Below are 22943 nucleotides of genomic sequence, written 5' to 3' on the forward strand. Positions count from 1 at the left end.
TTCAGTCATGTAGTAAATAAACCAGTAGTTTGAACTATTCAGTGTATTGTGCTTAAGTGCATTGTTAAGAAGACTGGGGAAAAATAATCTGGCCCTATTCAGTTGACTCATTATATGTATTGCGTGCATATGATATGCATGAAAATAGAGAAGTCACTCACCGAGATGAAAATCTAAATTTTTGTACTCATCAGAAAGTTAAGCAACCCCAATCCAGCCATTCGCTTATTGATAATAGGAAAGCATAAACTCAAACCCAACTTCTGTTATTCCAATTTATCCTTTTGGTGTCAGTCATTGTTTTAGAGTTGTTTATCAGTATAGTTTGATTATATTTAGGGATGGACATCAGAATAAACATACGATATCATATACTTCAGTATAATTTCTTATCATTGAAGCTAGCCTCTCTGTCATTTGGATGTCCAAGTCCCTCCCTCTCCATATACAATTAGCTAGCCAATTTCCATTGGTCCTTAGATTATCACTATTCCACTGGGATACTTGTTCTAAGGTATCCTTCATGGTTTTTAGAACCATGTGAAATTTTATCCTTTCCCAAATTATATTCATCTTTTAAGAGTAAATATTCTTGTGAAGATTTCTATCACAGAAATTAAGATTCATTGGATAAATAAATAAATAATTTTAAATATTATTTATGGGGTTTCCTATTTATTAATATTATAATAACAGCACAATAACAATATTTGCACATAAATCTTTTCTCTTTTCCTGATTGTTTCCTTCAGATAAACTTCTATTAATAGAATATTGGGAAAGGGGGAGGGCAGGGAAAGGCAGTGTCAAAGGGTATAACCAGATTAAGGCTATGGAGACAGAGTGTCAAATTGCTCTCAGAAGAGATCATACCACTGTAAACTCCTTACACAGTGGTCACCTTACTGAACTCCCCTTAATATTGACTGTGACTGTATTTTAAAACTCTTTGGTAGCAAGAAAAGTGTATCTTCTTGTTCCTTAATTTTAATTGCAGTAGAATTTTTAAACTATGTTTATTAGTATCATTAGCAAGTTATATATTTCATAAAATGTGAATTACCTGTTGATTTTTTTACTCAGTTCATCAAGTGATAGTATATTTTGGAGAATTCACATGAATTCTTTCATTTATCAAGCACATTAGCATTTTGTCTTCTTTGGCAAATATAGCTTCTTTTTCATCTTATTACTTGTTTTTGATATTTAAGTGATTTTCACTTCTAGCAATATAGTCATCAAATTTGTTTTCAGTTTTCTCTACTTAAGTTTAGAAAATGCTTCTTAGTTCAGAGATCGTAAAACTATTCATTTAGGTATTCTGCATGTAAAGCAGCCCCCCATATATTCTACATAAAAAAACACTTACAAAGCTTATATATTAAATTAATGGACTTGTTTTTAAATCTTCAATCTTTAAAAATCTGGAAATATTTTTTGGTACATATTGTGAGGTGAAGTCTAAAACGTTTTACAAAACTATGACCCAGCTTTCCCTGCATAATATGTTAGGGTATTCCTTCAACATAGACTTTAAGTAGTCCTAAATACAATAAATTTTTTGTGGGGCACATGTATGTGTTTTGATGTTTCTGTGTTGGTGTGCTTTTGTATGAGAATATGTAAATATGTATGTTTATGTATGTGCATGTTTTATAAGATCATCTTTGCAAATTATTGAGGTTATATATAGGTATTCCCTAAGAATAGAAATTAGATAGGAGCACCTGGGTGGCTCAGTCGGCTGAGTGTCCCACTTTGGCTGAGGTCATGATCTTGCAGTTCATGAGTTCGAGCCCTGCATGGGGCTTGCTCAAGCTTTCAGGGCATAACCCGCTTCAGATGTTCTGTCCCCCCCGCCCCCCGCCTTGTCCCTTCCCTGCTTGCACTCTCTCTCTCAAAAATAAATAAACATTTTAATTTTTTTAAAAAAAGAATAGAAATTAGATATACTTAGAAAATTATATATCTTCAAAGAAACAAGTTTATTCTGTTCCTTTGAAAGACAGTAATCATGCCAAAATCCAAAACACAATACTTATATAGAGCATCATAGAAAGAAAAAACACCTAAGCCACTTTTCACAGGAAATTAACTTAAAACTGGTAGGAAAAAAAATGTCTAAATCTATTTCGAGTCCAGGAAAAAAAGTACTTATAAAGTAAAATTTTACTTGCATGGAAGCACTTCAGAACAACAAGGCATCCCTTTCTCTCACTTTTTGTGCCAAACAGGCTTAATTTGGCAACTCTTTTTTTTTTAACCATCCCAAGCAATTTGAGTTTATATTTGCAATAAATGCTGATATGAGAATATTATGATAGTTATTCATTCCCCAGCCCCAAATTATTTTTAAACATTTTCTAAACATTTATTTAATTGAAGACTTTGTATTTTGGTATTTGTTTAGTATTCAGTTATTATTGAAATATTTTCATTCAGCCCATATACATATTTATTATTTTATCCATTTCATTATGGTTGAAAAAATTGTAAGGTTTATTACCTAAACACAATGGCTGAAGTGTTTTGAGGGCTTTTTTAATGATTCTTTCAATTCCTCCCTCTTTAAATAGGTCACTTTTATTTTTTGGAAGGGCAAAATGACGCTCTGCTTTGTGGCAACAGCTCGGATGCAGGGTAAGTGATGTTTCATATTGAGTTTCAGTCCACACTGCTCCATCAGCCTCAATAACTTGCCACCTCCCACCCACCCAGCCCTTGCTCACTCCTCATTCAGGGCCCTCCATAAATTCTACTTCACGCTGATTCTCAAAATAGCTGAAATAAGTGTGGATTCTCACCTCCTTCACACACTCATATGTGGCAATTACTTTTCCATACTAGGTCACAGCTAATCTTCCAAATTAGTTAAATGGAAAATTGAAAAAGCAGTACATATGTATTAGAAGATTAAGTTAATGGAATGCATAAGCATGTACTTTTGTAAGTGTGATATTTTTTATATGCTAATGTAGTCTCCATGGCTTCAGATGTAAGATCTCTGAAGATAATGACAGTATCTGAGTCATGGTGAGTGTATGTCGAGCATCTTTTAGCAAAGTGGTTAAGAGCATAGACTGGGAAGTTTGCATGGATTCAAGCCTGACTCCACCAAATAACATAACCTCTCTGTGCCTTAGTTTCTTCATGTGATAAATGGTTAGTATAATAGAATTGCTATGAGAATTAAATGGATTAGTGAATAAATAGTTATTATAGCACTCAATATGTGTTTTTGATTATTATGATTGATGTGTGAATATTTGTTATTAAGAAGTATTGCACTTGGGGGGTGCCTGGGTGGCTCAGTCCGTTGAGCGTCTGACTTCGGCCCAGGTCATGATCCCACGCTTTGTGGGTTGGAGCCCCTCATGAGGCTGTGTGCTGACAGGCTCAGAGCCTGGAGCCTGCTTTCAGATTCTGTGTCTCTCTCTCTCTGCCCCTCCCCCACTCTGTCTCTCTATTTCCCCCAAATAAAAAACATTAAAAAAAAATAAAAAAAAATAAAAAGTATTGCCCTTGGAGCTAAAGCCAAGGAAGAGTCAGAGAAATAATTACCTTCCCCTATTTCCCAAGAATTTAGAATCACAAAAGAATTCTAATGTTTTTTCAATGGAATATGATATTGTGGCTATTCATAATTAATACCTGTAGCAAAATTTCCAATGGCTTTACATTTGGCTCATATGATAAATATTGTGCTGCCTTTATCTCCAAATCCCAGTGATAAGTAAAACAAACTAATTTTAACTCCTTGTCTGTAACACTAAGTGCTTTACATATGATATCTTATTCAATGCTTATATATTTACAAGGCAATTTCTGGGGCGCCTGGGTGTCTCAGTCGGTTAAGTGTCCGACTTCCGCTCAGGTCATGATCTCACGGCTCGTTAGTTCGAGCCCTGCGTCGGGCTCTGTGCTGACAGCTCAGAACCTGGAGCCTGTTTCAGATTCTGTGTCTTGCTCTCTCTCTCTGACCCTCCCCCGTTCAATGCTCTGTCTCTCTCTGTCTCAAAAGTAAATAAACGTTAAAAAAAATTATTTACAAGGCAATTTCGATTATTAGCCCTTTCTTATAAATGAGGTGCCTGAAGATTAGCAAAGTTAGGAAATTTACCCGAGATCATGTAACCCAGAAGCGTCAGGCACAATATTGAGGCCAGGTTTGGCTTAATCATTAAGGACATAACTATGAAATCTTCAATATGCAGAGTCATTCCCTCCTCTCCATGTGCCCTCATCCATCCTTCCATCACCCCTTTTCCCTACTCACACACACACATACACACACACACACACACACACACACACACACACAGAGTCACTCTGCCTGTAGATATCTTCAGTGAAAATCATTTTTCCCTGTAGGCTTATTTTCCTGATCATGTCTGTAAGTCCCAGAAGATATTAATCATGATGTGATTGCTTTTATATGGAGACATGGTAAATATAATGACAATTAGGAATCACAGAGTAATCCACAAAGAGTCTTAACATATTCTGTTATTATGTAAATCAGCCCACACAGTAGTGGGTTAAGTGCTGGGTAAGTTGAGAGAAATCCGTTTTCCCTAGTGTCATATAAAATAGATATTGGCGTCTATAAAAACAGGGAAGTCAGCCTGCAGACTTTCAGTCCTGACTTTCTTTTAATCTAATTACAGCCAATGCCCAGAAGGATACATCTGTGTGAAGGCTGGTAGAAACCCCAACTATGGCTATACAAGCTTTGACACCTTTAGTTGGGCTTTCTTGTCCTTATTTCGTCTCATGACTCAAGACTTCTGGGAGAACCTTTACCAACTGGTGAGAACAGATAAAATGATTCTTCTGGGAGGCATGAAATACTGAGATCAAGAGAATTGCTATAAAAGCTGTAACATCTATATAAAATTTCATAAATATCTCTTACATTTTTGCAGACACTACGTGCTGCTGGGAAAACATACATGATATTTTTTGTGCTGGTCATTTTCTTGGGCTCATTCTACCTGATAAATTTAATCCTGGCTGTGGTGGCCATGGCCTACGAGGAACAGAATCAGGCAACCCTCGAGGAAGCTGAACAGAAAGAAGCTGAATTTCAACAGATGCTCGAACAGTTAAAAAAGCAACAAGAGGAAGCTCAGGTATAGTTAGCAAGCATAGAGCCCTTTTGTGCTTGTTGATCTCAGTCCTCTGACCACACCGGTGAGGACAATGGCATTTAGTACACAAAATCAGTAGTGGATAAAAGTGACATTTGAAACATGTCATGTGTGTTTGGTGTTAAAAGCCTGTTAGGTTTTTAGGAGATTATTATTTTATGTTGATGATTACTGTCAATCTGATGGCATCAACACATGGAGAATTTATAATTGCTTTGTTGACTTTTTTTTTCTCCCTTGTGACTCCTCATTTGCTCAAGCTCACAAAGTACTTAAACCTACATGCTGTCAATCAAAGCATTTCCTTAATGTTTCTGGGGAAGAGGAATTTGTTCTGGTTACTTCCTCATTAGTGTCACTAGAGGTGGGAAAGGTCAGAAAACCAGAGTCAAGCTGAGAAGATTATTTCCTAGCATCTGAAAAAACAAAGACCTATTTAATATTTATTTTTTATTTGAAGGGTGCTTAATGCAAGTTTATGGATTGCATAAGAAAAATGCTGGTGTATAAATACAGTAAATCACTACATGCTTTGCCTCCTATCCTGTAAAAATAATTTAATTTGGACTTGATAAGACTTCAGAATAAGGCAAGAATTGCTCCGAATTATATTTCCTTGACTTAATGGCATTAGCTAATCCAATTGCCTATTTTTGGATTTTCTTGGATCTTAACTATAGTTACCTTTTAATACTGAGTCTCCTAAATATTTAATAAAGGTCAGATAGATAAAATATACTGGGGTAACAGCAGCAACATAGAATACCATATCTTTCCAAAAACTGTGCTGTTATAATTTAGAAATTCATTCAGAGGCCATGATCTGGGATTCCCTTATATATGATCTGTAACGTGTTTTTGTTGTACATTTCTTAGTGAAATACTCAAGTGAGAGAGGGGGGAAATTTTATTAAAATAAAAATATTTGGTTGAACTAAATTCACTAATTTAGAAGGGTGCCAAAAGTGACTGTCAGGTGGAAGTGTGATATATCAGGTTGAAATAGGAAACCTTTAACTCTTGAATTCTTTCCTTCTTAAAATAGTGGTTAAGTCATAGAAAACTGTGTTATGATAGTTGAACGTCTTGCTCATATTATTGAATAATTAGAGAGCATATGGAGAGGCCAGAGCTTGAAAGTTTCCATCAAAGTCACATGTATCATCTTCCACGTGTCTATTGACTTTAATTCTTTAATTGGTCTACTGACAATGCATTGTTTTCCAACATATGGACCAGAATGGAGAATTGTTTTTCAAGATCGTATTCATGATACTAAAAGTAAATTAAGCAGTAAACATGGATAGAGTTTCGCAAGGTTTGTGTGCAACTACCATTTACCACATGCCCTTCCAGGCAGCAGCTGCGGCAGCATCTGCTGAATCAAGAGAGTTCAGTGGTGCCGGCGGGATAGGCGTTTTCTCAGAGAGTTCTTCAGTAGCATCAAAGTTGAGCTCCAAGAGTGAAAAAGAGCTGAAAAACAGAAGGAAGAAAAAGAAGCAGAAAGAACAGTCTGGAGAAGAAGACAAAGAAGACGGGGTCCGCAAATCGGAATCCGAAGACAGCATAAGAAGAAAAGGTTTCCGTTTTTCCTTAGAAGGAAGCAGGCTGACATATGAAAAGAGGTTTTCTTCTCCACACCAGGTAAAGATATTATTAGCTTACACAAATTGCATTTTCGTAACAAGCCATGTTTTAAAGATACGCCAGCGTTTGGTAGAAATAAAACCGTCTTACCCCTGGATGGCACAGTGCTTTCAGAATTGTAATGATCATCAAGTGTTTTGATTATCACCTCAGAGACTTTGTGAGTTTTGTGACTTTTGGAATCCCAAGAAAGCAGTTTTAGAGCGTAGATCCCCACTGAGCTTGGGAAGGTTTGTGGTTTTGAGGTTTTGTTGAAGACTCAAACATCTCGGGGCAAGTTTCCACATGAGAAATTCTCAGCAGATGGTTCCCATCCGTTTTTAGCTATGCTGCTGTGCCTGGACCCAGTAACTATGGGCTTTCTGAGTGGCAGGTTCCTAGAAGTGAACTGTGTATTCTTTCAGACCATCTGTGTGGTTGTTCCCATTCACATACAAACCTCATTGGAAGAATCATTCTTCAGACCCTCATTTCAAGGGGAACTGAAGCAAAATTTTTCTAGAAGTGTAGCCAAAATTGTTAGGTGGAAATGCACTGAGGAGTATTTATGACACTAAATAAATAGTGGTGTTGAGTGGCACTTGATTATCTGTCTCATGTTTAATGTGGGAGTCCCCTTGAAAGAATACCTTGATTCTACAGTGCAGTAAATGTTCACTGGATGCCTGTGGCTTATGTACTAACACAAGCTGTGGAAACTTTGAAATTTAGGATCCTTAAATTTTGAAATTACCAAGAGAATTACCAGGAATACGGGTTCTCAGAAGACAATTTCACCAGTGGTGAAACCTTAGTATCTATACAGTAACAAAGACAATTAGAACAACACTGATAGATAGGGGCGCCTGGGTGGCTTAGTCGGTCGAGCACCGGACTTCGGCTCAGGTCATGATCTCACGGTTCGTGGGTTCAAGCCCCACATCAGGCTCTGTGCTGACAGCTCAGAGCCTGGAGCCTGCTTCGGATTCTGTGTTTCCCTCTATCTCTCTGCCCCTCCTCAGCTCTCTCTCTCAAAAATAAACGTTAAAAATTTTTTAAAAAAGAACAACAATAGACAAAGTGCATTGCAGCTTTCAATATAAATTTGTTTAAATCTGTCACTGCAGCCCTGAGCAGGTACCATAATCATCACCCCAAACTACAGATGTGAAAAGAAAGAGAGGGCTGTATTCTTTGTCAAATGCTTGTTTTATTCTTGGCATTCTTTTTACATTATCATAATTAATACTAACAGCTCTGCGTCATATTACTTTCACTATTTATTAGGCCCTGTGAAATTAAATAACTGCCCAATGTCATATAGTTATTAAGGGTTCAGGTGGTATTCAAATTTGATATGACACTGAACCACCTGAACTTTCCACTTTCTCAGCCCAACCTGAAAGAGTATTTAAGAAAACTGATAAGGCAACTTACCATTTGATTTCACTAAACAATTAATATATAGGATTTTAGTTGTTTCATACATTTTATAGTATAGAGTCTCACAAAAACTTATATTTAATAGGTGTAAAATTTTTATAGGTCAACTTGATTCATTCCAAGTCCAAATAACATTATGACATGGGATAGATTAAAGGATTAGTAGGGTTTAGTTCATATTTAAAATAGAATTTGTTTTTAATATCTGCATTTTATACTCATTCTCGTTCATGTTGTCATAATTATGATTTAATTAGTGGAGACATTAATCTTAATAAATGTGAATTCCTTAAAAATCAGATTCCCTTTTTGCAGCATCTTCATTTTGGAAAGAAAGGAAAGGAAGAAGGTAGAAAGGGAGGAAGGGAGAGAAGGAGGAAAGGAGGGAGAGAGGGAAGGGGTTTCAAAATAAAATAAATTTTACTAGAGGTAAAATTGCCCAAATTTGAAAGAGCAAATCACCAGGTGCCACAGAGAGTCTCTTTAATTTGCTTTATTTCAAATCCAGTAGACCTAATTCTAGGTGAAATCATGAAGCCTGAAAAGGTTAAGTTTTGACCTGCTTATTTCTATAAATTATGCTCATGGATTTCCCCAGTACTGTCTTCTTGGTAACTATTTCCTATCTAGCTGGGCATGATAAGTGATCACTGACTTATACAACATGCACCATCTGGCTCACACTGATACTTGTTTCTTAAATGGTATCCGTATTTTTAAAAAGTGAAAGATTTTCCTTTTATCTGATAAGTAGTCAAACAAATAGCTAAGAAGATGGAGAGGCAGAGAGAAAGAGGAAGAGGGAGAGAAAGAGAAAGGGAGGAAGAGGGGAGAGAGACAGGGAGAATCCTGAATTTATACTAATCCCACTCTCCAAATCCCTGGAAGTAATACTGAAAATATCAAGCGAGGTAGAGGTTCTTAACCTGGGTACAGTGATGAAAGGTCCATTTTTAGATTTTTTGAAAGCCCAAGACCCCAAAGCATTAAAACTATTGTTTTGTGGTAACATGATGGAAAGGCAATTGTGTTGGTAACCATTTATACCTTCATATTAATATATATATATATATTATATACGTATATAGTATATATAATGTAGGCTTTTATTGCAAGATTAGAATTTTTCAGTATAGTAGGTGGATTGTATGAAATCTTTCTTAGGCTTCAGTTTGATTTTTTAGTATGGGAGAGGGGAGAGAAAGAAACCAAGAGAACAGTCTCTAATCAAGTCTCAAGACAATCTGGACATTTTATTTTGAAACCTTTACAAGATATAGTCGGCCTTCTTAAGTTTTGCTTTTTAGAGATTCATTTGTTATGGCAGATTTTTTCTTATTGGCCATCCTTTATTTGCAGTGCAGCATTTGATTGTTATGGATTCATATAATTAATGCAAGCAGTAAAAGTTGATGCTAGCGGATGGGGCACAATCGTTTTTCATACAGCCATCTCATGTAAACTGTGCTCTTGTATGGCATAATTCACCTTTGAACTTGGAGAAACTTTGTGTGCAATTTTATAACATATCTCCCTCCAATCCTTCTATTGGCTCTGAATGGAGTACTTATAGCTAAAATATAAACTCTTAGTAAGAGTGATACATATAATTTCTACCTTATTTCTTATTGCCAAGCATTTCTTATCTTTTGAGCTGACGATAACCAGTATGTCACAGATCCTGTAATTCTTATGTTTTTATAGCTAAATAAAAATATCTTGTGAAAAGAGCAAAAGGAGATGAAAGAAATTGGGTAGTCTAAGAGAAATTTTAAAAATAATTACTTGTATGGAAAACAATAAAGGAAAGAAGGAATTTTACTAATGAAGTTGGAACTAAGATGAAAAAATTTGGGAACAGGAAAAGTAGAAATGACTTCTGTTGGAGGAGCAGATCAGTCTCTTTAAATGTGCTTCTTTGTGAGGGCACCTGGGTGTCTTAGTCAGTTGAGCATCTGACTTCGGCTCAGGTCGTGATCTCATGGTTTGTGAGTTTGAGCCCCGCATTGGGCTGTGCGCTCACAGCTCGGGGCCTGGAGCCTGCTTTGGATTCTGTGTCTCCCCCTCTCTCTGTCCTTCCCTAGCTTGTGTGTGGGCTCTCTCTCTCTCTCTCTCAAAAGTAAAGAAACATTAAAAAATAAGTAAATGTGCTTCTTTGTGTAAATGAATAGAATCCCATAACATAAGAGAGTGTTTAAAGTTTATAAATGTTTTGTAGATGTTTATTGACGTTACTGAGAAACATTATTCTTTAGCTAAAAAGAAAATCAAAAGCAGACTTGTTGGTCAGGGAATATGAACTGTATATAGGTACAAAATAATTTTAGTTAGCTTTAAATCCTTTGGAGAGAAAAAGATCAAACTAATAATATTGAAATGATGAAATCAGTATTCTTTCTATTAATAATCATAGAACTCTAACTCAAGTCAGCCTAAATAAAAAGAGACCTGATTAAACCAGATAGATAGTATCTGTGAGTAGCTTTGGGCATAGCTGGATTCGAGGGCTCAAAACACGTTATGGCCAAGCATTTCTCCATATTTCAGCCCGGGTTTCTCCAACACAGTGGCAAGATTCCCACTGCAAGTTCAACCTTCTCGTCAATATTCTTAGCACCCCCAATTGAAAATGCACCTCTTTCCCAACAATTGTAAAAGAAAGAAGTGGCTGTCAATGGACCAAGCAGGGTCCCCTGCCCCTCTTTACACGATTCTCTATGGAATACCCTCATTGGCTAGGCCTGGGTCATGGTCTTGCCTCAACATTATTGTCAAGGATAATCAGGATACTGTTGACAGAAGGAGAAGTGGATATCTGATGAGCAAAAAGTGTTTACCACAGTAAAGTTATAAACATAGACTAGTAATAAACAGGAAGTGATTAATTGTGTTCAAGGCTGCTATGCTTAAGAATCAAGGTAAACTGCATGGTGGCAGTGACAATGTAGCCATTTAGAAACCTGGGTAATGACTGTGACCAAATACTTAGTGAAAACCAGGTTTTTGTGAATATGGTACTCTTCAGATTTCTTGAGAGACAGAAGAGTGAAAATCAGGGAATGAATCATAAAGTTCTCAGCTTGATTTGTTTAATTTATTCATGAAGACTTTATAAAATATGCAAAGGGAAGGGGGAAAGCTGCTCCTTGTACTATAATTAAACAGACTTACCAGCAAGCTTGATTTTATTTTCCTCTGTGGTAAGGTCTGCATCAGGGTGTGGTCGCTAGTGAGCTCTTGGTGTATTTCTGGCTTCAAAGGATCTAAATGTAGGTGTATATGCAATTGCTTTCCATTGGCTTGTTAAGTGAGGCTGGCTTCTAGAATAGGGTCTAGCAAAAAAATCTGTTCTAGTGCCAATAATGGGACAAAACAATGTTGAGGGGTATTTGTGACTGTCTTAAGGCATGTGTAAAATAGAAGAAAATGGCGGAAAATTAAAAAAAATGAAGGAAGGGAGAAAAAGGGAAAGCAAATCAAAAAGAGGTGGGCCTAGTAGAGAGTGTTAGAATACCACCAGTTAGCACAGGGTCCCATGGTTCCACTCATCCAATGACTTGGCCTTAAGCAAGTCAACAAATCTGAAACAACAAGTTAAGTCTCACGTATTTCTGAATGACCGCTCTTAACTCCTTTCATCTGTGTTTCGTTTGCTTTCTTGTTATTCCTAGTCTTTATTGAGCATCCGTGGCTCCCTTTTCTCTCCAAGACGCAACAGTAGGGCGAGCCTTTTCAGTTTCAGAGGTCGAGCGAAGGATATTGGCTCTGAGAATGACTTTGCCGATGATGAGCACAGCACCTTTGAAGACAATGACAGCCGGAGAGACTCTCTGTTTGTGCCACACCGACACGGAGAGCGGCGTCACAGCAATGTCAGCCAGGCCAGCCGCGCCTCCCGGGTACTCCCCATTCTGCCGGTGAACGGGAAGATGCACAGCGCCGTGGACTGCAACGGAGTGGTGTCCCTGGTGGGGGGGCCTTCTGCTCTCACGTCTCCAGCTGGACAACTCCTTCCAGAGGTGAGGCCAGTGAAAACTGCAGCCACTGGGAAGGGACCTGTGTGGTGTAGGCGGGAGGATTGTTTGATTTCCACATGCAAGAATTTTGTAAGGTCAGTTGTTAGGGTTGGTTCAGTCCAGCTGTGAACTTCTTTTGTCAAATTGTTCTATTTAGAGTTTTCTACAAATTAATTAAAAATATAGGTTGGGTCTCATAAAATCTAAATAGAAGTATTCATCATAAAACGGGAAGAAGAAAAAGATATACTCAGAGGCCCAGGCGTGTGAAACTTGCCAAAAAGCACAGCAATAACTTATCAAACATAATGTTTAATTAATATAATAGAACATTAATATGATAGAATGAAATGCAAGAGATTATATACTCAGCTTAAGGAACTTGTTACTACTGTCCCATCAAAAGGAGAATTTGATACTTCACTTGAAGTAGATACTATCATTAAAGACATCTAAATCCTGCCCTGCAACATTCTTTTTCTTTGCAGGTCAGAGTACTGTAACATGTTTAGCACCCACTCAAACGACCCCAGCCATTGTACCTTTGTGTGGTAAAGAAGTCACTCAAAGTACCTGGTAGGGTCATGTATTGTCATTTTTAGAACAGATTTCGATTTTCTATATTACTATCATGATTTCTTTATGTAAACAAAGAGACTGTAAGTCAAGAATATAAAAAAGAGTTTTGACTAAAGGATATATTAGGATAAGGATATAATAAGGATATATTATTGACATTTTCATTTGTAAAACGTAAGGTGCTTTTAAGCTTTAGTATTAAATAAGAATTTAGTCGCTGACGTAAAAGTATTCAAGCCATGTCATTTGGTTGTATTTTATAGTTTGCCAAATCATATTAAAATCTTCTTTGTATGCCTTTTTTAATACAATCGCATTTATTATAGTTGGACAAGCTCTTTAAGCCACAATAAAATCATACAGAGTCAGCTTTTAGTCACCTAGTAGAGGAACTTCTTAACTCGGGTTACAGAAATAGCCATTGATCACTTTTTTCCCCATGGCCTCTGCCCCCACTTTCTCCCAAAGAAATGTCCAAGCTTCCTGGATTCAGATAAAATCGTGAAAAAGTAGAACTCTGCGGTGAAGGAACCAGGAAGAATGGAGAAAGAATATCAACGTCTCTTAAAAAATAAGCGTAGCTGTGTACCAGACACTGTCCAGAGCACTTTACATGTATTAGTTCATTAAGTCCTCACCACAACCCTTTATCATAGTTACTAATATTATCCCCATTTTACAGAGGAGGAAACTGAGGCCTGTGCATGGTGGAACTAAGATTTGACCCCAGGTATGCTGGCTACTAAACCTACATTCTATCCATTCTTCAGTATTGCCTTCCTTTGATTTTTTTTTTAAACTTTCTTAAATGGACAATAAGAAATTGCTAAGGAGGTAAACATTTTCATTTTAATCCAGTGTTTCTCAAAATATACTACTTCACACTCAGACTACTTGCATCAGAATTCCCTGGAATGCTTCTTAAAAATGGAGATACCTCATTTCCCTCTCCCCCAACCCCTGGCAACCACCATTCTGCTCTGCTTCTGTGACTTTGATGGTCCAAGGGTACAAAATTTTCATTAAGCAAGATAAATAAGTTCTGGATATTTGTGGAGCATTGTGCCTATAAGCTAATGATACTGTATTGTATACTTAAAATTTTGCTAAAATGATAGATTTGTGTTAAGTGGTCTCACAAATAATAACAGCAACAACAATAATAAAGGGTGTGGGAGGAGGCTTTGGAAGATGTTGAAGTTGTTTGTGGCCTTGATAGTGGTGATAATTCATGAGTGTATACTCATTGAATTGCATACACTAAATATATACGGCTTTTTACATGTCAGTCATTCCTCAATAAAGTGATTTAAGGGAAAAAAAAAAAAATAGAGATTCCTGGGCCGATTGAGACTTACTCAGACTAAAAGACTGAAGAGAACCAAGTCAGGGAAAGTCCTTCCTTGACAAGCATCCCACATGATTCTTACACATAATAAAGTATGAGCATCACTGATCTTGATAAATGTTAATTGAACAAACAAAAACAAATCCACAACTTTTTTGCATAAATACAAAGAGAATCTCAGAAAATAGCATTTTCAGTAATTACTATAAAACTCCTGCCCTATCAGAGAGGGTAGGATAAATCTCTGAAGGCAATTTGGAACCCATTTGAAGCAGAGCTTAGCGAGATCCTTTTATTTCCCCCTCTGTCCTGTCCATTCTTCAATCCTGTGGTCAGATGCTGAGAGGCAGGGCACTACCCTGTGGTGCAGCTGGAGCTGAAGGTGTAGATGAAGGAGTAGGTTTTCAGAGACTGCAGAGGGGGAAATGAGAACAGAAAATAAACAGCTGAAGGCGCCTGGGTGGCCAGTCGGTTGAGCATCTGGCTTCGGCTCAGGTCGTGATCTTGGGGTCTGTGGGTTCGAGCCCCACATGGGGGTCTGTGCTGACAGCTCAGAGCCTGGAGCCTGCTTCGGATTCTGTGTCTCCCTCTCTCTCTGCCCCTCCCCTGCTCACACTCTTTCTCTTTCTCTCTCTCTCTCTCTCTCTCTCTCTCTCTCTCTCTTACTCAAAAATAAACATTTAAAAATTAAAAAGAAAAAGAAAAGAAACAGCTGAAGGCAAATGACCCCCTCCAAAGCACACAGTATCCTCTATACATAAATTCAATGGAAGCAATTTAACTTAAGAATTTCCTCAGTAATATCGTTAGAGGTTCAGAAATCTATCATTAAAGATTAGACAGATCTAGGATTGCACGTATAGTTCTCTATAGAGCAAAAGAGACTAGATGAACTGTAAGTGACCTTTTTTTTTCTCAAGACATTGTTTCTCTGACCAAGCCAAATATTTTAATTTTTGAGAGATAAACTTTTGATTTAAAGAGCTTTAGTTTCATCAGAGAATGGTTATTTTTTCTCATTAATTTTATTTCTCTTCTATGAAAAATTACTTTTAGAGTGACCTGTATAGATGTTTATCGCCATTAATGGCAATCATATCAGTTAAGTGGAAACTTTGCTTTTGAATATGTCTACATTAGAGGTATGCAGATTAATAACATAATATTACTCATCCCACAGTAAAGTCAAAGTAGATGAACAGGACTCATATTGCTTTTTCAGAAATAGGGAGAATCCTCAGAGAACTAAAAATGACTTATTTGTTATTGGCCCTCAGATCTGCATTTGAAAAGTATGAGTTTTGCCCTTTCTTCCTGTGATAATTAATTTCATTGTTTGATCTCCTAAAGTAGGAATAAATTTCCACCCGTGTTGAAATCTTAGTGAGTTTATTTTGGAATAGAAAATCATCAAATCATTTTATCATGGTTAAAAATCAAAGTTCCTAAAATTGGTGTTATTGCCTTAAATTAGAGTATCGGTGCCAAGGATATGGGTTGTTTTGTGGATTTTTTTGGAGTTGTTTTGTAAATGTAAGACAGTTGCAGATTAGTTCTAATATTTTACTTTTATTGTTAAGGATGTTAGGAAATGCTACCTGTTGATAATGAACAAAAACATTTTACAAGTGGAATTCACATTTTAGGGGAACTGTTACTGATGAGTATTAGGGAAACCTTAAAACTTCTTTCCATACATTAAACCACATGAATATGCGTCTATAAAGGTCTAATAATTCAACCTGAGGGTATATCAAGGAACAATGAGCTTGACTCTGAAGTCCTAGGTAAGATTGATTGAAATGCTAAAAATCATCTGTATGATGGTAGGCATGATCCCTCCAGTCAAAAGCTCCAAGGGGGAGGAATTAAAGTCCAGCTTGATTGCAAACCCTGGCATCCCTGAAGGATGAGAATCTGATGGGCTTTCAAACACTTCCCAAGAATGATGATTCCAGCAATGTCTTAATGAGCTATTCTCATCTGGTGGACATTTAGTTAAGCAGCACCTATTATAGGAACGCTTTGGGTTTTGCTACCCTTAAGAGTAATAGTTATTTTATCTGAAATTTTATTTTCAGGGCACAACTACTGAAACAGAACTAAGAAAGAGACGATCCAGTTCTTACCATGTTTCCATGGACTTGCTGGAAGATCCTACGGCAAGGCAAAGAGCAATGAGTCTAGCTAGTATTTTGACCAACACCATGGAAGGTACGTCAAAAGCCTTACAGCAGAGCTACTTGGTGGTGCTTTGGTAATGATGAAAACAAAATACTTCCATAAATTCCAAGAAAATTCTTCCTGACCTTATACCATACCAGCATTATATCTCTTACCAGTTAAAAGTAAAATCCACATACAACACATAGATTGTACTATCTCGAATAGATTTTTACATTTAGTCTCCAGGAAGCTAATGCAAATTCAAGATATACTTGGAATACTGCTTTTGTAGATTAAATTCTAAACTGTTGAAGCTTGTTGTGTGCATGACAATGAAAAGAGTAACATTATAAATATTTATTTTCATGATGATGCTAACCCATTTGAATTGTGTTAACTGCTTAAGACACAAGTTATAAAGTCCTTGTATTTAACCAGAAATATAAATTAAAAATGTGGATTAGGATTCTATATTAACCTCTTTGAAGCATTTTTTTAAAGAATTTTTAGAACTACTCTTGCCTCTCTCTGACCAGAGTATTACAATATATCATCTCTTTCTTTAGCTGCAGATTATATTTCTGAGTGGTTAACATATTGTTTAGACGTCTGGACCTTATAATGCCAAAATAAAGACTTTGGGGACAGCTTGATCTGTGATCAATTCTTGGCTCTGCTACATGTTAAATGTGTTAATTTATGACTCTAAACCACAGTTTTCCCATCAGTAAAATGCAGATAATGAAGTTTAGGCATAAGATTGTTGTAAGAATTGAGACATCATATATAAAGCACCTATGTATCTGAATTTAGAAGGCAGTTAATAAATATTATCATTATTGTTTTATTTTCATTGTTTTTGTTAATTCACATTTGTGTCTTTCCATGCTGTAAGTTAATTTAAATATGAACTATCAACTTCAACTACTTGGAAAATACCTTCATATAAAATATATTCTATCCTCCTCCCTTACCCCCTTCTCCCTTCTCTCCCTATCTCTGTTATAACTACCTCTTTCTGCCCTCTCCCAAGCTGTGTGTGTGTGTGTGTGTGTGTGTGTGTGTGTATGTGTGTGCAGACATGTCAAAGGAAAAAAAAAGAGAGATGGTGAATGAGAGATGAGGCATAGGCACATGGCTTTCTTATTGTTAGTTATAGTTTCTCTTGGTATTGGATGGATTCTTGGAATAATTCTTTTCTAGTCTGAATGCAAAGATCCTTTGATACTAATACCAGTACCAAAGCCTAAAAGTCACAGCCAGGAAAAACCCACAGTGTAGATGGCTGAATATATAACAGCCATGTCAATATTACAAGACCCAATTTCTATAATATCCTACTGCAGTATCAGAAATCTTTTCACTGATTTCTATGGAATATTAAACTCAGTACGTTCTTCTCCAACCTCGCCTGCGTTAGCTTGCACTCCCTCTTCTCCCCCAGCTGCCAGTAGCTTGCTCCTCCCTGTCCCTCCAGGTAAATCTTTTGAAGATTCTCTGGTCTTCTGCTCCTTGCCATAGCAAAACCACTGAGAGGAAGCTGCCAGTGGTTCTGCTACCGATGTCAGCAGCATGTCTGCTCCCTAAAGCAAGAAGTAGAGAAGGAGACAGGGTAAGTCTAAATCAACAGTCCTACTTTGCACTTCTGATACCATTAAGTTTGAGCTAACATAAGAAATTACTTGAAAAACATCAATCCACCACAAGATTGGACTTGTCCACTAATTAAGATATGGAGTTCAAAATGAGTGCACCCAAATGCCTCTCCATTGAAATGTATCTCAATGGAGTTGCCTAGGATGTCCTAGAAATATGTATAATTCAGGAAGCAGGAGATTGAGTGTTTGGTTTAATATCTGCAGACCTTTGTGACTTTATACTTTTGTGAGGGACAATGGCAAGATTTTCATTCTGTTTTTCGTTGGCTATATGGAATGTGGCATTGATCTATGTTGGTTGTTAGCAATACTTCACATACACATGCATACTAGAGCTGTCTTTAATATGGTCCTTCCTCTTTTTGTTCCTGCTAACAGTAGAAAGGTTTCTTAAGTTGACATAATTTGCTTATTTGGGGATCTTCCTTCAAAGCTAATCATGGTTTAATTTACCCTCTTTTTTTTTTTTTTTTTTTTTTTTTTTTTTTTTTTTTTTTTTTTGGAACCAGGCTTGTTGATCCAGCTGGCTGGCATCTTTTGTTTTCCTTCTTTTGATGAACTACAGTCAAGTCTCCATTGTCCATGGGAATGAATAGCCTATTTAATGAAATTGTTTGCTTTTCAAGTTTTAAATGCAAAAACCGCATAGAAATGTTTCCTGGTCACATCCATGGGAAGGATAGTGAGAGGGAAAGTTACGAACACCTGAGGAATTGAGGAGACCCAACAAAATATCTAAACTGGGATGTAAATGAATCCCACTGCGGATAATCCACACAGGAATAATGGAGAAATGGCTGTCGTTCTTTCATGAGTGCTTTGTTTTGTTTTAAAATGTAAGATTATTTTTCTCTGTCTCTGTCTCCCTCTCTCCTGTCATTCTCTCTCTCTCTCTCTCTCTCTCTCTCTCTCTCTCTGGCATGAATAATTGAATGATTTTATTTTAGAACTAAAACAACTTTGCTTCACTTTTTCCTGGTGTCAAGATGAGCAACACTGGATGAATTTTCCCTTTTGAACTTTTCTCTGGTATATTTTTTTTTCTACACAATTCCTGTTTGCTTCTTTTTATCTACTGAATGACAAGTAGCATTTTAAAAAATAACTTATTCTGACTACACATAGACCAAGAGTCATTATTTCATTTCTCTTTTGTTATTTACTGTAAATGACATCTTTTTATCTTCAGTATAAGCATGATGTTATATAGGAGTCTTAAAAGTATCTATGCAATAACGGGTGATTAATAATTATGTTTTGCCTTTGATTTATACCTCAACTCTTCTTTATTATTTACAAAATTACATATTAAGAAAAATAGAATAAACTGTGCACTTGAAGAATTTTAATACCTAAAGAGATCACTGAAGAATCTACCTCCAATAGACTTCTGTTAAAAATAATCGGGAAATTAATTTCCTAGAGGGAAGTGGTAAACTTATAGCATTAGCTAATAGTGAATGTTTACCAGCAAAACAAAAAAATCATTAGCTGTGGTCATGTTTACCAATTCCATATGCTGTTTTCTCTCCCACAAAGTTTAGCTTCTAGTAAATTATACCAGGTTTGGAGGGATATTACCATTGCTACTATAGTAATACTAAGGTAACTGATCAAAGTCAAATATGTCATGAATGAAAAAAGAATCTTTCCCTCTACTTTAGTGTTAAGAAGTGGTGGTCTCATATTTCGCAGAGCAGGTAAACAGGTGTGAAGCAATAACACGGGCAGAAAACAAGTTCTCCAGTCTCTTCCCACTCAAGAGTGTATTAGAAGAACATCTTACCCAAGAAGATAGTAATCTCCCACTTCCTAATTCTCCAAAATTCTTTGCCAGTATTTGCCAAGTTTCAGTATTTTGAATATCACCTTAAAGAGCTGTGCAATCTCTCTTCTCTCTCCTATTTTTTAGTTGAAATGCTTCTTGAAACCATTGTACCTTTTTCTTAAATAATGTATTTTGATATGAAATTTTATAGGCTTGAGACAATAATTACACATTTTAATACATTAAAATAAATTCACACCATGAAAATTTATGAGTTCTACATATGTTCCACCGAAAATCCTCTTGTATTTTACCAGTAGCACATAAGTCCCAGTTGAAACATTGATTTGTGCTAACAGTGAGTATCCCAGTTCCTTAAGGTACAGATTTTCTCTTCTTTTGTGCCCTCTAGTTAAATAATGAAATATAGAGAAAAACAATCTTGATGAGTTCAGTATGCAAGTCTGTATTTACAAGGCTTATCTGGAAACTTTTTAACTAAGACTGGTGACACTGACAAAAATATCTCATTTTGCCTCAAAACACATGCCTAATCCAAGAAACTGAGATTCAGTATGACTGATAAAGGTTTTAAGACATCTCCTGAGAGGGATTCTTTGATAACATATATGCATCTGGCTCTATCTGGAGCATGGATGAGCTTAACCCAAGTCCTACCCATTAGTTTTGGATATCCTTGAAGATAATTTTCAGACAGTTTAATATCGCAGATAGAATCTTGGAAATTCTGTTTAGCCAAAATAGATTTGGAAAGTTCACTAGACTTTTTGTGGCCATGTTTTCTACAGGCCACAAAACCATGATAGGTGAAACCTGTTCCACAATCAGATTAACCCATTAAGGCCTTTTGACAACTTTAGATTTCTAAAAATTCACTTTCAATTTAAACCAAATGCTGCTTAATAGAAAGTAAGCAGTTTTCATGAGTATTGTAACTTTTTTTTTTCCAGAACTTGAAGAATCCAGACAGAAATGCCCACCCTGCTGGTACAAATTTGCTAACATGTGTTTGATTTGGGATTGCTGTAAACCATGGTTAAAGGTGAAACATCTCGTCAACCTGGTCGTGATGGACCCATTTGTTGACCTGGCCATCACCATCTGCATTGTCTTAAATACTCTTTTCATGGCCATGGAGCATTATCCTATGACGGAGCAATTCAGCAGCGTGCTGTCAGTCGGAAACCTGGTAAGACTCACTGAGGGTTCCTCTTCCCACTGAAAGAGCTCATGATTGCTTTAAGGAATTTCATATATCGCCCTCAAGTTAAATATGAATTAATTGGCCATGTAAACCTGGACAGCAGAAGTTTAACATCCCTTTTTCAACAACAAAAAATATATTGCTACAGTTAAGGAGTGGGAAAGAATTAATAATTTTATGTACAATTTGATTTAGAATTAAATTTAAATTGCCCATCCATTAGAAAGATTATTATAGGGCATCTGGGTGGCTTAGTTGGTTAAGCATCCCACTCTTGGTTTCAGCTCAGGTCATCCTCTCCTGGTTTGTGAGTTTGAGCCCCATGTCAGGCTCTGTGCTGCTGGTGTGGAGCCTGCTTGGGATTCTCTCTCTCCTCCTCTCTCTCTGCTTTTCTCTGTCTCTCTCTGTCTCTCTCTCTCTCTCAAAATAAATAAATAAATTTAAAAAGAAAAATGATTATGAATTATAGAGGACATTGGTCTATGATAACAAGATTCTGTGTATTTCTCAGGTATTTGGAATAGATTCTTAAGAACATGACTACATTTGTCAATCAAACTGGAAAATATACCAAGTTAGGTAATTTTGAAATATAATTTATAAACACCTGAAGATGAATTCTTTTGGGAGGAAATATCACATAGAGATTATTATTTCTGTGTGAATTTTTCCCATAAATGTAAGAATTTATAATGATGAATTTTTGCATACATTTTCACTTAAAAATTTGTGTTAACATTCACTGGCTATATGGTAGGGGGATAGAAAGGAAAGTGATCTTACACCGAGAAACAAAATGAGGGCACCTGGGTGGCTCAGTCTGTTAAGCATCCGACTTTGGCTCAAGTCATGATCTCACAGTTCCTAAGTTCAAGCCCCACGTCGGAATCTCTGCTGTCAGTGCAGAGCCCACTTCGGATCCTCTGTCCCCCTCCATCTGCCCCTCCCCCCACTCACTCTCACTCTTTTCCTCTCTCTCCCTCCCTCTCTCTCTCTCAAAACTAAATAAACATTAAAAAAATAAACAAAATGAATAAATTCAGGCAACAAAAACATATTGATACCAATGTAAGTGGCTTAAGTTCTCATGCACCTCCCAACCTGAGAAATGAAATTTACATGAGCTCCCTCTTTCTAGGTTCCCATAAGTCCAGTCCTAAGGTAGATACTATGATTGTCTGTATTTTACAGTTGGGGCAACTGTACCCATGAGAAATTGGCAGAACAATGGGAATTCTGAACACTATATCAGAGACTCTGAAAGCTCCTACAAACTGTGGTCAGAAATCATAGAACTGGAGGGTAGGAAAGGACAATAACATTACCTAGTCCAAATTTTCACCTATATAAGAACCTCTTCAACATTATCTCTAAAAAATGAGAAATGGATGAAAGAAACTTTATGGAGGTGGATATTAGGAAACAACTCAAATGGGAATAAGCAAAAATAAAGGGAATTCATTACCTCAAGTAGCTAATGTCCATTTGGGCACAGCTCCATGTTTTAACCTATCTAGATTCTGGTTCTCCAGCAATGTCATTGGGAGTCATTTTCTGACCCTACTTCTTTCCAATGTGTTTCCTTCATCTCTGGCTGGGTATTCTATTGATGGCAGCATTCTACCAACTTTTATCTTACCCCTGGGCAGAAGGATTGTGCTTCCTAACTAGTTACTTTAACAAAGGTCTAAGAGTAGAATATTGTTGGCCTGGTTGTAGTTACACGACTATTTCTAAGCCAGTCAGTTACTCTGATTCTAGAGTTAGAATGCCCTATTTGAGTACACCAGTACCATTTCTTATCATTGAAGACAGAGTAAATGAGTGGATTATAAAGAGAAAAAAAAATCCAAATCTGACATTTCTAGGAGAGTAGATGCTGGAAAGACAAAAATAACAAATGGACAATTCAAAGTGGAACTTGTCTTTATGTGTTAAGGAAGGCAAGAATTGCATTTTGAGAT

The 22943-nt window shown here is 36.7% G+C and overlaps 1 protein-coding gene across 10 annotated transcripts in view; it reads left to right on the forward strand.

The window, feature by feature from the left end:
- Positions 1–22943, forward strand: part of LOC102954329 (sodium channel protein type 2 subunit alpha) — an 84905-nt gene that overhangs the window by 15910 nt on the left and 46052 nt on the right. For 6 of the 10 annotated variants that reach the window (XM_042997260.1, XM_042997266.1, XM_042997264.1 and 3 more), the window contains exons 7-13: positions 2577–2640; positions 4668–4809; positions 4926–5132; positions 6507–6794; positions 11891–12238; positions 16244–16376; positions 20726–20964. In XM_042997260.1, the coding sequence (XP_042853194.1) occupies positions 2577–2640; positions 4668–4809; positions 4926–5132; positions 6507–6794; positions 11891–12238; positions 16244–16376; positions 20726–20964 (1421 nt within the window). Of the gene's footprint in view, positions 1–2576; positions 2641–4667; positions 4810–4925; positions 5133–6506; positions 6795–11890; positions 12278–16243; positions 16377–20725; positions 20965–22943 lie in introns of all 10 variants that reach the window. The other 4 variants (XM_042997268.1, XM_042997267.1, XM_042997262.1 and 1 more) reach the window with 3 other exon arrangements.

Source organism: Panthera tigris, chromosome C1 (assembly GCF_018350195.1).
Source record: "Panthera tigris isolate Pti1 chromosome C1, P.tigris_Pti1_mat1.1, whole genome shotgun sequence".
NCBI classification, from domain to species: Eukaryota; Metazoa; Chordata; class Mammalia; order Carnivora; family Felidae; genus Panthera; species Panthera tigris.